At 39.4% G+C, this 14,167-nt stretch overlaps 1 protein-coding gene across 1 annotated transcript; it reads right to left on the bottom strand.

Moving 5' to 3' along the window:
• Window positions 1–102: 102 nt before the first annotated feature.
• Window positions 103–13,557, bottom strand: frrs1a (ferric-chelate reductase 1a). Its single transcript, XM_064338599.1, has 16 exons — window positions 13,421–13,557; window positions 12,319–12,546; window positions 11,972–12,123; window positions 11,273–11,367; window positions 10,591–10,729; window positions 10,022–10,204; window positions 9,418–9,516; window positions 8,653–8,800; window positions 7,520–7,633; window positions 6,508–6,623; window positions 5,680–5,766; window positions 4,878–4,975; window positions 4,512–4,570; window positions 2,343–2,486; window positions 1,739–1,800; window positions 103–1,338 (listed from the first exon to the last, which is right to left on the bottom strand). Exons 2-16 carry the CDS (start codon window positions 12,515–12,517, stop codon window positions 1,246–1,248), a joined length of 1,788 nt encoding a protein of 595 aa, XP_064194669.1. The 5' UTR covers window positions 12,518–12,546; window positions 13,421–13,557; the 3' UTR covers window positions 103–1,245.
• Between the last annotated feature and the right edge of the window lie 610 nt (window positions 13,558–14,167).

The raw sequence follows: 14,167 nt of genomic DNA, 5'->3' as shown, positions 1-14,167 counted from the left end.
TGAATTTACTGCACAGTTAATTAAAAAAAATTTGCTTAAATGGCTAGTTCACAAGAAAATACACTTCAATTTGTATAGAAACATGTTTCCACACGCTATACATAAAAACACAATTTTTGAGTGTTTATTCGCAATTATAAACATAAAGATAAATTTTAGTTTTGTGCCGGTCCTTGTTGCATTGTCTCCTCCTAAGTGGAAAAAGCTGTTCCACCCCAAAGATCAGAGAAGCGTGTTTTGATGCAGCTAGCCTTGGAAACCCAAAACTTATAACTCATGTTTCAAAATTGACAGTGGCAAGTTTCTTTTTTTCTAAACAATGGCCATTGATTGTAAAATTCGAAACACTGGCCCTCACTGGAAAAGAAGTTTGAGTCTGCTCTAGGAGACAATATATCTCTTTAAAAATGGTCATTTACCTCTATGTCTGCACAGACATAGGCATTTAATTTTGTTATAAAATGTATATACACAATACAAAAAACATTGTATGTAATAGCAGTCTCATAAGCAAATATGTCATTCGGAATAAGTGCCCTAAAAATCGTTAAAATTATGAAAAGCATTCACTTTCAAATGGCAGCTATAGAATATATCCCATTCCCTCTCCAACCCGCTCCCAGTCCCCTGTCTCTCACTCTGCAGCTCACTCTCATGATCACATGCATAATTTGTTCAACAAACTCAATTTGAGTTAACTATCTATTTTTAGCAATATGCTTGACTCAATCAAAAAATGATTTATAGTTAAGTGCCAAAAATAAATGCATTGCAAAGCCATATGCTCAGTGCATCTTGTGTTTAAAATGAATGTTCATATGTAAATTACATAAGTAAAATATGTTATATTAGTCAATTAGGCACAGTATATTTTGTAGCATCTGTCGTTACAAAAAGTTGAGCTGTTCCTTTGCAAGTTGAAATTGTTGCCACTTCAAAGAAATCCTACAGCTTAAAAGTCATCGCCCAATCCACTAGCAACTGCTTCTTTGGAACTGAAATCACTGAAAAATCCTGTCAATAAAAATCAAACTTGTCTATTCTTTTTTCTCACACTAGTCTAAATAAATTGTTTCTTCAGATTATTCAATCGTGCACTCAGAATGTTCTGTATTATTCAGCGTTGGGAACAAAACCTGCCACATTGCTCCAGTTTCTTCACCTTCTGTCAATAAAGCATAGAGGATCAAGGCTCCCAACCTACACCAGAATCATGAGGTCGGGGGTGTTACAACAAGTAACCTGTCACACACTATTTATGGAGCACAAGAGTGCAATCACGAATCCCACATTCCCAATGATGAAGACTGCCAACACCACATTTTTAACCATGGAATCCTGTGGGGAGCACACATAAAACAACACTTACAACATGTAAATCAACCAAATCACTTAAAATGTGGGTAGTACTACAGATTTATGAGGAGAATATTCTTTTAAAAATCAGTGTCACTGTATACTGAATTCATACCATGGTGTTCTTTCAGACAAGCATTCATACATTCCACGCATTCACATTTGTGTCTTTAAATATCTAATATATCAAATATTATATATAAACTGATCTGTTCACATTGTTCATATGTCTTTAACTTTAATAAACCAATTTACATGAAATGTTATTAATTTCTTTTTTTAGGTTACCATTTAAGTACTCTGTGCATGGTATAGTAGACTTTGGGGTACACCTTATAGATTGGGGATACACCCTGCATCTCTAACCGACATATTGTTTTACCTTATAATCTGCCTGTGAGGTCTCAAAGAGAATTGGATCATCATCCCCAGTGGATTGTGTTTCTGTGGACAGGCAAGATCACAGGCCTGGATCACAAAACTGCTCAGTGCTAACTGCAAACAATCAAATGACACTCAAAGGTCATGTTTATTATTGAGAAGGATAGAAACAAAACTAAAACACACTTATCTGTGCCTAGATTGTTATTGCTGCTATATTGCATGTTCTAAAAGACATTTTGTACCTAATATGCACCACAAGGTTACACTCTCACCAAAGTATTTAACTAGGAGTCTTTATGACTTGACACAAAATCATATGCCTTTCTTGGTTCACCTGATTCTATCCTTAAAAGACCCCAATAAGGAATACAACATAAGGAATGTGAAGCCTGCTCCAGATCATATCACAGAATTACACTTCACAGGGGAGCACTAAAACTCCTTCAAGGTCCTGTCCATAAATGTACAATACTGCAGAGAATCAGCTAGACTTCATTTCTGATTTAAATTAAACACAAATATCAATCAAATGGGCAGTACTGTAGCTGAATGGCTCCAAGTTGTTAAAACGGTTAAAGGAGAACATTTTCAGACTAACCAACCTCTTTTAAGCAGGCCTTGTTTTTGCAGCTCCAACACCAGAAATGCCACAGCAAACCAGACTGCAAACCCCACAAGGGCAACATTGGACACCACTGTGGGCAGCAACAAGGCCTGCTGACCAACCCCCAGGAACATAGCTGCCACTAAACCAGGAGAAACAACAGAGTTCAAGTGAAGAGAGCACTGTGAAGTCTAAGCAAGTGAGATATAATTAGTCTGAGATAACAGGGCACTGGTAATCTTTGCAGGTGGGATACGGTTAGTTCTAACAGGTGTTCATTGAAGGCATTGTGATCTTGAAACAGAGGAGATACTAATTTTACATTTAATCGAATCGCTCCTCGCACCATCTGTTTTCAATCGTTTTTCTGATGCCAGTTTACTGAATAATCCTACCCATCATTAACTTTCTCAAAATTATCTCAAATAGGCAGCAGTCTCTCATATTGTGCACCATAAGCACTTTTGAATGATAAGCCAATTCAAGTTTGGTTGAGTAAATTCAATTTAATGAGTGTAAACACAACACCTAAGAGGTAAGTTGACCTCCAGCTCTGTATTGAAAAGTTGGCCAGCGGATCGCAGTGGTGAGCTGAGAAGATGTGGCTGGGTTTTACTTTCTTTTGTCTGTATTATGTTAGTTCATTGTTTTTGCCTGGAACCCGTGAGGAGGGAGGGTGAAGGTGTCTATTTGTTTTTGTGTTGGTTTGGGTGCGCTCTCTCTCTCTCTCCATGTGGTAACCAACGGTCCAATCCCGGAACTGCCACGTCTCCCGGGTGTCACAGCAGTGTGTGACACCATACTAATGCCACACAAGTCCAATCAACCATGTCGGTTTCGAAAAAGGGCAAAAAGAAAGACTGAACAGCTTCATATATATAAAGTAATCACCATGGAAACACAAGTATACAGTAGCTATTTCTGCTCAGGGATGTGTCTTAACTCACCCTTACAGAAATTGAATGTGCTGCAGTATTTTTTTAATATGCAGATTCTGTATACAATATTACAGTTTATGAAAATACACTGTACACTGCAATATCTAAAAGAGGCAATCATTTGTATATTTGTCCATTTACTGTCAAGAGGTGTAAAATCTGATTTGGATAATGTATTTAATTTTAATATATTGCAGTATATTAAATTTTTTGTGAGGGTTGTGTTTCTATTAATTTTACGTGGTTTAAGGTGGAAATACTAGCTAGCTTTTCAGTCACACAAGTCAGTACAAAATAAGTGACAATCCATCAGGTTTGGCAGAAAAATCTAACAGATGGGACTGCTGCTTGGAAATGAAAGCATGAAACGGACCTTAAGTAGCATAGCATTTGGCAGTTTGTTGATTTTTCAGCCTTCTCCTTTAATACTTGCAGCGTTGCCAAGTCTTTCTCAGAACAAGTAATGGTTGAGCTTCGGATTTGTTCCTAAATGTGGCTAGATGATGCCATATGTTAATCTGCATATTTGAGTGATGTCATTGTTGTTAATTTGCACATAAATACATTGTTCGTTATTTTTTAATTGCTCATAAGATGGAGCTGGATGGAATTCAGACTGATCTGGATGAAAATGCTAAGAAGATAGAAGAAATATGTACCACTGAGTATATGTGCACTATCTATAGAAGTTGCAGATGATATTGTTGTTACAGTTGAGATTTTCAATACATTTGGCGATTACTGGCATCGTGAATGAGTGGAGCAGAGGGAGTGAATGTCAGCTGCTACTGCTCACTGAGAAAAGCAGCCACAGATAGCCAGTGGTGCTATTCTGGTGATGGCACTAGCCTTCCCTCTACCCCCTTACACATTGAGTCCCTTTCTCAAGGAAAGGTTTTACTGAGGCTGTCTGCAATGAAAGCTCACTAGGCAGCTGCAGGTGACAGTTTCCAACCCCTGCTGTCGGTGCTAATAATCACAAAATGTACTAAAATATGCAATGGATACAATGACTCTGACAGTCTGGCAAAGTCACTACATTTGTTATTAGTTGCTTTTAAGAAATAAAGTCACTAGGGTGGCCAGAAAACTTGCTAAATCTGTTGCCAACTTGGCAGAATTGTCCCAGGATTCTTCAGTTGTATCAATCATATGCAAGTGCAGCAACACCTAGTGGACTGGAGCAGAATGCTCTGAAATGGAAAGAGCTGTGATGAGAGTTTGCTTACCAGCGATTATCACTGCACTAGTACCTGCACCCATGTGCATCCAGTTAAATATGTACCTTCTGCAAATAGAAAAAGGTTGAGACATTCATTTAAAACAAGCAAAATTCTGGTGGATTCAACAGCAGTAGCTGATATACAGAACACTACAGATAAACTGAGTCTTTCACTTATTTGGAAGCATTAACACTCCAGTGAGTTACATGCTGGAAATAAAAATGCTTGAACCATACTGATCATATCACATTTCTCAGCTATTTTTTATATATGCTGTTAGCATTTCTGTTTGCATGGTCTTTATTGCAGCACAAATTATATGTAAGCAATGAAATTACATATGTATCTGTAAAACTGGGATTGGGGTTTTACCGTGCAGAGTCAGGAGGAGGTCTAAAGATTGCCATAAAAGGTTGCAACACAGCAAGAGTCATGACCGTGCAACCCAGGTAAGGGTGAGCACCAGCGCGCTGGGGAGGACAGAGCAATGGTCATACATTGACCGCATCATGAACACAAACACATTCACTCTGACGCTAACTGTAAGAGGAACACAGGCATAGAAACATTAATTCTCACAATTACCTCTCCTTGAACACAGACACAAACACTATCACACTGCCCACACTATGAATGAGATCATACAGACAATACAGACTAATAACACGGGCACATTCACATTTAAGCTTGCAAAATTATGAACGCACAAACACACACACACACACCAATTCTAACCACAGCAGGAACTCATACCAACCGTATTCCCCCTCAGATTGACCACCTCACTAACACATACACACTCACCCAATGAAACTGGGTACTGATCTACAGAAAAATATTACATTCAATATCTTTACACAGAAAGTGCAACACACTACAATCACCTTAAGCACAGCAGGGACTGAGCACTGACTGCTGCACGCACAAACAGAACCCACCCAAAAGAATCCTAACAGAGCTTCATAGTGTTAAAAATAAGAACCTGCAAAACCTTACTGACCTAACAGGAGCACGCTCCAAGGAAAGCTATGCTTTTATGGGATTTAATAAATACAACCCTCTACTGGCTTTGTGAAGACATAGCAAAAGAAAGCCACTTTTCAACAGTATCATTGCTAACTAAAGCTGACACAAAATGCATGGTGGTAAATATGTTGCCACAGGAAGAACTCACCGAGCTCCACCCTCCTCTGTAGATAAAAGGTAGAATGAAGCCAGTACCAGTGAGCAGGACAACCAGGATCATCATAACACGGTGCACCTGCACAGGTACAGAGAGGAGTTTCGACAGAGAGCACTGAGTTCTGTCTGTATATATATAGTCTGTATATTGACTGAACACCACTTTAACAGTTGAGATACAATAGTACATAAACATTGAAGACATTTGCTCAATACACACAGAGAGACACATACACACTAGAGTTATGCTCTTTGGTACTTAGTTAGATCAAACCTGTAATTAGTCAATCATCGATTCAAAGTTCTATTAACAACAAAGTTCTGTTACTGTTCACTGTGCACTGTATCCAGCTTGAGCAGCCCACAAGCAGCCACTAGCCACTCACTAATCATTTACAACTGGGTTTTTTATTAGAGGGTGGCTCAAATCGTAGATAAAATTCCAATTGTGGAAACCAGTTACATCAGCTAGAACAGCTGGACTGCTTACAATAAAGTCAACCTGTCGAGCAGCGGTTTGGGGATGTGCCCAAAATGTCTATGCCAAAACAGTACTGATGCCACGAGGAAATATGAACAATATGGCACCTAAAAGCCTTGGATGAACATCAAAGGCTATAAAAAACAATTACTGAAAGGCCCTGGATGGGCCTTTTGCACTCTAGTACCTATGGTGTTAAAATGTAGTTATGGCAGCAAATGAGAAAACCAGTGTAACTGTGGGTGTCAGAGTTTGGAAGTACACAAATGCGTAAGGAATTGAGGGGCCCCATTGTTTTCAGTAAAATACAGAAATTTCTGGATCAAATCATACCCTCACCTGAAACCAAACCTTCTGCCCAAATATGGTCCGATCTGGCCAGCTGGGTTTGAAGTAGCGTGCAATAATGATACCTGTGGTGGCTGCGGTCATCCATGCAACAAGCATCAAAGCCCCTAGCCATTAATCAAAAAATAGATTTTCAACACAGAAGTTCGATTCTGAAATTGCATAACAGAGCGGGTGCAAAGCAATCTGTTTAAAAAAGTGAGTGGATTCAATTAGTACCCTTAGCTGACTGAGTGTTCTTAGCTTTGACCCAATTAAATGTGAATGTTAGTGTTCTCTTCTTCAAGAGTCCAGTGTGGTAAGTGCAGCAATTACCAAAATTAAAGAGTGTGAAAAACAAAATACTTGCAATTAGTTGTAATAATACCATTGCCTTAAAACTCCCAAATGCATGCTTGATTGACCTTTCAAATTACCTGTTTATTAACATGCAAAATGTGTTGGCAAAATCAGCATCATCATCAACTTTGATGGTCAAGTGGCTCCTATTGGATGTTCTGTGAAATTATGTGGTGCAAAATCAAGCTTTATAACAGGCAGTGTTGCTGCCATTTGTAAATTATGTCATTTTTGCCTGCTAATTCCTAGCCCTGTAGTATTTGTTCATTCAGCTAATCATAGTCTTAATTTATATAATCATGCTCCTCCTTAAGTCTAAGAACTTACTGCTTTGAAAAACATAAGACAGAGAAATGTCTGATGATAAGAACAGGCCATTTAGCTTGGCCCAAAAGCCTCATCATTTTGCCTACTGTCCAGAGAGTATTTAGAACTCCATCGAGCTTGGTCTTTAGCAGTCCAAGAGTCTTTGATTCTTCTGCATGGCGTGGAAAGTTATTCTACTGTACAGCATGTATTAACAACTCATACAGACCAGTAAAAAAAACTTCCCAAGATCAGGTCTTTTAAAAGAGGATGAAAACTGGCTAGACCACTCAAGCAACCGTGAAGTGATGTATCTGACACAGTCAGCATATAGCGTCCTTATATTTTTAGCACTTACCATGAAATTTCATCATCAAAGGAGACCTTGAGCCATTCATGTTCTCCGGAGAACCGGTAATCACTTTCTTATAGGTCGAAATCAAGGGCTGGCAATCATGTCTATGCACCTTGCCTCAAAGATAATGAAGGGACAGAGCAGAATTAGCTTCAACAGTGTCTGATACAGAGCCATACAGTTACGATATCTACCACCCTATCTCTTATCAGCATATATAATAGCATATGATTATATGGCCCTTGTTATACAATGGTAGAGGAAATGTTTCTTCCTGTTGTCAACAGCATCATTACAACGGAAGGAAAGTGCCATGATAAATGTTGTCCCCCCAACCATATAATTTTATATGTGACAACCTCCACCCACTTTCCACCATGCCACTGTCTGACACTAGGGGAAATGATGGAAATAAATGAGTAATTAGACAAACATGCTTACCTAAGGACAGATTTTAGACTTCAGGTATTATCTTGGAAGCGGAACAAGCAAGTGATTTACTGCTTTTTTAGACCCGGTGACCTGGGTACTGATCAAAAAGAGCTGACACAATATTTTAACTTTATGAATTATAGCCTTGTGCCAGTCAAGCACTTTTGGAGTCATTTTATGAGGAATAAAGAGAAGCGTGTGAATCATGTTTAACATGTGTAACAAAGTCATCTGCAATCAATCTGCAATTAGGCAGGGATCCAAAACACCTGCGTTACTGAAAAGTGCTGATGGTCAGAGTACAGCAACGTGCCTGACTGGCCCAGAAGAAGCACTGACGTCTGATCTCAGTCTGATCTCAGTGCCATCACAGTGGACTCTTTGACATCTTTGATATTCAACCTGAACAAATCCAGCTGCCTGCTTGGTGCTTTAAAAGTGTCAAAATAAGCTGGCTACAGTTAGCTTCTAGAAGATGCAGAACTCCAGTGCAGTCACAAATGCCGTCTCTCTTCAGTACTCAGACATCAGGCAGTGCACATGCGTGTGTTTGGGGGGATGGGCTTTGGAGGGAGAGCTGAGGGGAGGGGGTGGAATGTTTTTTTTTTTCTTGCTTGTTTTTCTAGACTTAGATACTGAACCTTTAATAGGCTATTCTGAAAGCAATACCTAACTAAAATTGAGGCTGGGATAAAGAGACTCACCATATTCAGCCCTGCCATTTGCCAGGAACAAGTAGTAGCTCTTGTCCAGATCAAATCTGCGGTGGTCCTGGGGGATGCGAACCTCTCTGCGAAACCTACACTGGATGATCCCATCAGCCAGCCTCCACGCAGCATCGCTTATTCCGCTCTACAGGGGGGGTACAGGCATACAGGCCAACAGGCTGTTCACATTGGCTTTGGTGCTTGCAAGTTCCAATAAGCAATTTAATATTAGCACCACTTATTATGAATGGTCCTTGATAAGAGGTATATAATGCTTATGTAAGTAGTACATACATTGCTCCTTCATAAGCAATTCATAAACATTCATAAATGCATGTACAATGACCGCAAATTGGCATATGGGGTGGTGTGTTATGTAATCTCAGATGCAAGTAACATTACCAAAAAATGGCAAGTGACACACAACACATGCCTACTGCAGTTACTGACATAAGCATTCATAAATGTCTTTGTAGTGTTTATGAAAGTGTTATGTAGTGCTCATAGAGACGTTGTATAACTCTTATGAAATTCAATTAAAATAAAGTGTTATCATAATATCAGTAGTGTGACTCTTTGATCCTGTAATTAAATAAAATGTCTTGTACACATGAATTACCAATAAATATACAGCAGAGTCAAAATACAGTCAGCCTTCAAGTGTGATCTAGATCTTTGATGGTACCCAAGGTGATGATACTGTGAATATTACACCTTGGAGGGTATGTATGTAAAAAATGTAAAGTGGAGCCACCAGCATACCCCTGAAGCCCCCTCTGGGTGTGTCCGCCCTTTGACATAAGCTGCTTCAATATCAACACGGTCCCCATTCCTCACACATTGATAGACATCATCATTACCCTGCAGAAGAAAGACCAAAAAAATCTTGATTCCAAATTCAAAGTGAGACATTACTGCAGTACATGAGACCCCAAGGGTCTCTAGGACTTTCCTTTCCACATTATCATTGTTTTTGGGTACGTACAGTGCAACCCACTAAAAATAGCATCCGTCTCAGACCATTTTATTCTTACTGCAGTGGTAGCCATGGAAACGTGCATTCATATGAAAGGGAAAGGGTGAATTTGTGTTGAGAAAATGAATTCATAAATAACAGGCATGTTTAATTAACATAATATCACTGAGCCGTGCTTGGATGAACATGCCCTTTAACAAAATACAGTAGTACATTACATACAATTATTTTGAATTTCTAACACAGGAACCACAATGTGATGCTGCATGTGAACTTAAGAGTGAAAGTTTTTATCTTAGTTTAGCAATGTGCTGCATTAGCACCAGTGTTCATGTTTGCACCGTGTTCCAATTACCATGGAAATAAAATTAGCATTGTGTTGTCACTCACCATCCACTTGTCCAGTGACAACGCAAAAGCCACATATCCCTCTGCTGGCCCACTGAGCTCAAAAACCACACTGTGGGCCACAGGAGCAAAAGAGAGGAAGAAGCAATCTGGGTCTGTCTCTGGATGACATCCAACAGGGCCCCGGAGGCACGACTTCTTGCTGCCACACCCCTCCGAGCTAAACTGAGGATAAAGAGTCAGCCTCAGTCCCCAAAATAGCCACACCTCACCAAGCTAAACTGGCGATGGAGCGTCAGCCACAATCCCCAAAACCATCTAATACTGTCATAATTATAGTCACTGTTGTCACCATCTTATGATAAATTATAAACTCTATGTATGAAGAATACATCAATTTTTTGTTCAAAAGACTTTCCAAACAAAAGAGCATAGAAGCAAAGACAAGGGCAAAGATAATAAATGTCATAAAACAGAACATAATATTACAGGTAGTTAATATAACCTCATAAAGTAAGTTAAAGTAGGCTGATACATCACAAATGTCTTAAAGCAGAACAGCAAACTGGCTAATATCAACATGGGTGTGGCTGAGATGGCCAGAGACTCACTGGTTTGGGAAAGACAGAGGGTGTAGTAGTCTCCACCGTCATGGTGGGTCGAGTTGGGAGAGGAGTAACACCGTTCTGGGATACCACTGGTGCAGGGATCTTTACCCAGAAGGTGCTGTAGTGCTGAACCACTGTTGCCCTGTATGCACAACAAGTAGCCAGTCATGAATACACTTCAGGTCAATATATTCCTTCTGGTAACTTCTGCTTACTTTCTAGAGTTGAAAACCAGTCCCTGGTTCCCTACACGGCACTACCACATCTCTAAACAATGAGATTATGCTACTATAAAGCATATTCATTTTAATACATTTGGAAGCATTTATTCTATTATATTTATTGTTTGATATAACATGTTTTACCTCATTTAAACAAGACCAGGTCAAAACCTAGTGTATGGCTGGACCGAACCGGCCGACCAATGGTGTAACTTCATCACTCAGTCACTCAGTCAGTCACAAACATTCACGTTTATAGGGCTGGCCCCGCTGTTGCGGTCCAGCCAAAAATGAGCAATAAGAATGAGCAAGAATAACTAAATTGTATGAGGATAATGAAAAGAAGACAAAAAGAACACCCGATAAACTATTTAATCCAGATCATCAGAAAACTTAAAAGGAAATTAAACACACTTGTTAACTGCAAAACAATGCTGTGAAGAGGAAAGACAGGAGGTACTCACAGAAACTGAACACTGGGAGGAGAGTCTTTCGGTGCATTCCAGATAACCTGGACTTCTGTTTTTTTGGTTTTACTTGTGTGACTCACCGCTGATCCCTTCAAATGAAAGGTTGGAAACCATCTTAAAATTCACCACTTACAACAGGAGTTCCCAAACATTTTCAGAGGCCCCTTTCATAAAATGGTTACTGTTTACTTTTTTGCAACCCCTCCAATGCACTGGCTATTTAATACAGGTGTACAAGAAAGTGATTCCACAAGCACAGGTTCACACCCTATGTATTTAAATCAGCTATACACAGATTTATTTCTAATTTTAAGTATTATAAAGTATACTATAGTATACAGCATGCTATGCAGCATGTGAATACTTTGTGAAACACAAAAAAATAATGTAGGCAAAATCACATTGATAATGTTTTTGCATAAAAACATCTAAACCAAACATTTTTATTTGAAAATCTAAAACATGTTATGGAAATGCTGGACCTAAAAAATATTCTTTAAACATGTCAATTTTGCTAGGAACCCCCTAAGGCTCATCTACATGGTCTAGTTTGGCAATCCCTGACTTGGAGTAATACTCGATACTATTCAAGTAGCCTACTTTACAGCTTAATGACACAAGCAAAGTGCATGTGAGTTTTTTGTGCTTGGCAGTAACGATCAACAAAATAAAACAGCTCTAAGGAGTCCTTACCTGTATGTTTCCACAGTTCAAAAGCTGTGAAATAGTGAGATCGACAAGGTCAAATGACCCCACCGCAGGACCATCCAGGTGTCCGGCATCCCGAGCTTCGAGCAGAAAACCTTCAAAGTACTTGGCACCAGACCCAGATGGAAGAATGCTTACTGAAATAACAAAGACTCTGCTTCAGTAACAACACACACAGTTTTGATTAATGAGAAAGGCGAGAACACAATTAATACTTTTCCTTAATGGTGACCAAAAATATCAATGTTAGTATAGAAAGTGAAAGTTAAGGACAGTGTTGATTGCATCTAATGCATCTGCTGGCTTCCCAGGTTTGTATTTTAACTACACACCTTTTATTTTATCTCCAGGACTGAATTTGCTCTTATCCACTGTCACCATGTAGGGGCTGGAAGGTTGAACGGAAGGTGAATGCTGATCGTGTAGGGGTACCATGCTGTCGCAGGCTGCAGTAACTTTTCCATTCTTAAAACCTTCAACTGTCACCCCACACACAGCCGCCAACAGGAGACTCCACAGTCTCAGATCCATCTGAGACCACACTGCTGCTTATTATCCCACTGTATGATAAAAAAAGAACATCAGGCACAGATGAATTATGTACAGCTGTTTCCTGGCATGAGCACTGGACATTTTCCATGTATATGGCTGCACGTAGGCCTTATGTACATGCAGCTATGAGAAATATGAAGGCCTAATGTGCGCATAACAGTTTGTTATTATTTAACCTATACATTAAAATATAACATTTTATGTTCCGGCAGTCTGACCTAGTGTTTACGCTAGTGTTGCCACCAGGGGCCCAGTGTGCTTGCTTGCGTATTCTTTTTACGCAAAGAATTAACCTTGACTTATGAAAGCCACTATATCGCAAGTAATAATTTGTTTTCTGGGAAAGGGAAGAACTATTAACTTTGCATTTCTGTTGGTTAATCATTGCGCTGTGGTGGTTCACCACAGCACTCTGTCCTCTAAAGATAAGGTGTTGCAAAGTTGCATCGACGCCCCAGACTGGCAAGTGGGCCAAATAAATAGGTTGATGCCACGTTCAGCTTATTCTGTCCTTCGCCTTGTCTATTCAACAGAACACATATCGACAGGATACGATATTAACTAACTGCTTAGCCAACAGTATCAAGAATAACTGACAAATAAATGGAAAGTATCGAATTGTTCAATATCATCACGTGTCCTTATTACAGTGGCTAGAGGCTGGTGTCGGTGCTGCTGTAGATAACTACAAACTTGAAACACATGACAACAAATGTATCCTGAGACCCTTCTCAAAGAACCAAACCTCCTATATGACCGGCCTTCTCAAAGAACAAAATTAAACAGTTATTATATTTTCGATACAGTTAGGCTTGACTTTCTACAAAATTAGACCTACTCATGTTCAAATAAAAACAGCATGGTTCGTCTGAACGCACTCACCTTGACTGCCCTCGGTGACTGACTGGAAGAGTTCGAATGTGCATTTTATCTGTGGACTGTCGTAAGATGTCGATAAGACTTGTACCAAAGACACTTCCCCTTAGGGGAAGTATCTTTGGTTGTTCGCTAACCGTAGGGGCGGTCCCTTTGCAAAAATTGGATTAGTTCGCATGAAAGGGACAAGTTAAACAGATTTTTATGCGTGGCGTCAATAATTCTTTATAACAAAGACACAAAACTAATCTCAGTGCAATTCCTGCTGAAAAACCGCAGAGGTCAGTGAAGATGGTAATGCTGGTGGCCAACATGTTCAGAGCAAAATGTCGTGTTAATTCAACTCTACAGAATGTGAGTCCAACATGGATCATTTGTACTCTAAAGAGTTTATTGAGAACATAACATTTTACAGTGTTAGAACCATGCTGGTCTAGCGTCACAAGCTGATCAACCAGCATGTCCATCACACGAGCAGCTTAAAAAACTGGTCTACCAGTACAGCTAGGCTACATTTACATTGTAGCCAATTTCCATTACCAGCCTATTTTATACCTGCTTTACCAGCATAAAACCAGCATTGCTCATATTTGACCAGGAGTAGCGTTAACCAGTTTGGAACATATTCTGCTCTGGTCTATTCTGTTATTTTTTTAGATTTTTTCAACAAGTAATGCTGTAGGCCAATTAATTGGTGCATAAGGTTACAGCCTTTATAGGCCCAGTTTGCAAAGATAGATATAGGCACATTGT

Source organism: Anguilla rostrata, chromosome 6 (genome assembly GCF_018555375.3).
Source record: "Anguilla rostrata isolate EN2019 chromosome 6, ASM1855537v3, whole genome shotgun sequence".
NCBI lineage: Eukaryota > Metazoa > Chordata > Actinopteri > Anguilliformes > Anguillidae > Anguilla > Anguilla rostrata.
Note: the sequence above shows the minus strand (reverse complement) of the source record. Positions and strands in the feature narration are given on the sequence as shown.

Coding starts and splice junctions, on each gene's coding strand:
- frrs1a (XM_064338599.1), bottom strand. CDS start 12,517: ATGGATCTGAGACTGTGGAGTCTCCTGTTGGCGGCTGTGTGTGGGGTG. Junction 6,624..7,519: donor TTTGATGATGAAATTTCATG/GTAAGTGCTAAA, acceptor ATTAATGGCTAG/GGGCTTTGATGCTTGTTGCA. Junction 4,976..5,679: donor ACAGAGGAGGGTGGAGCTCG/GTGAGTTCTTCC, acceptor TGTCCTCCCCAG/CGCGCTGGTGCTCACCCTTA.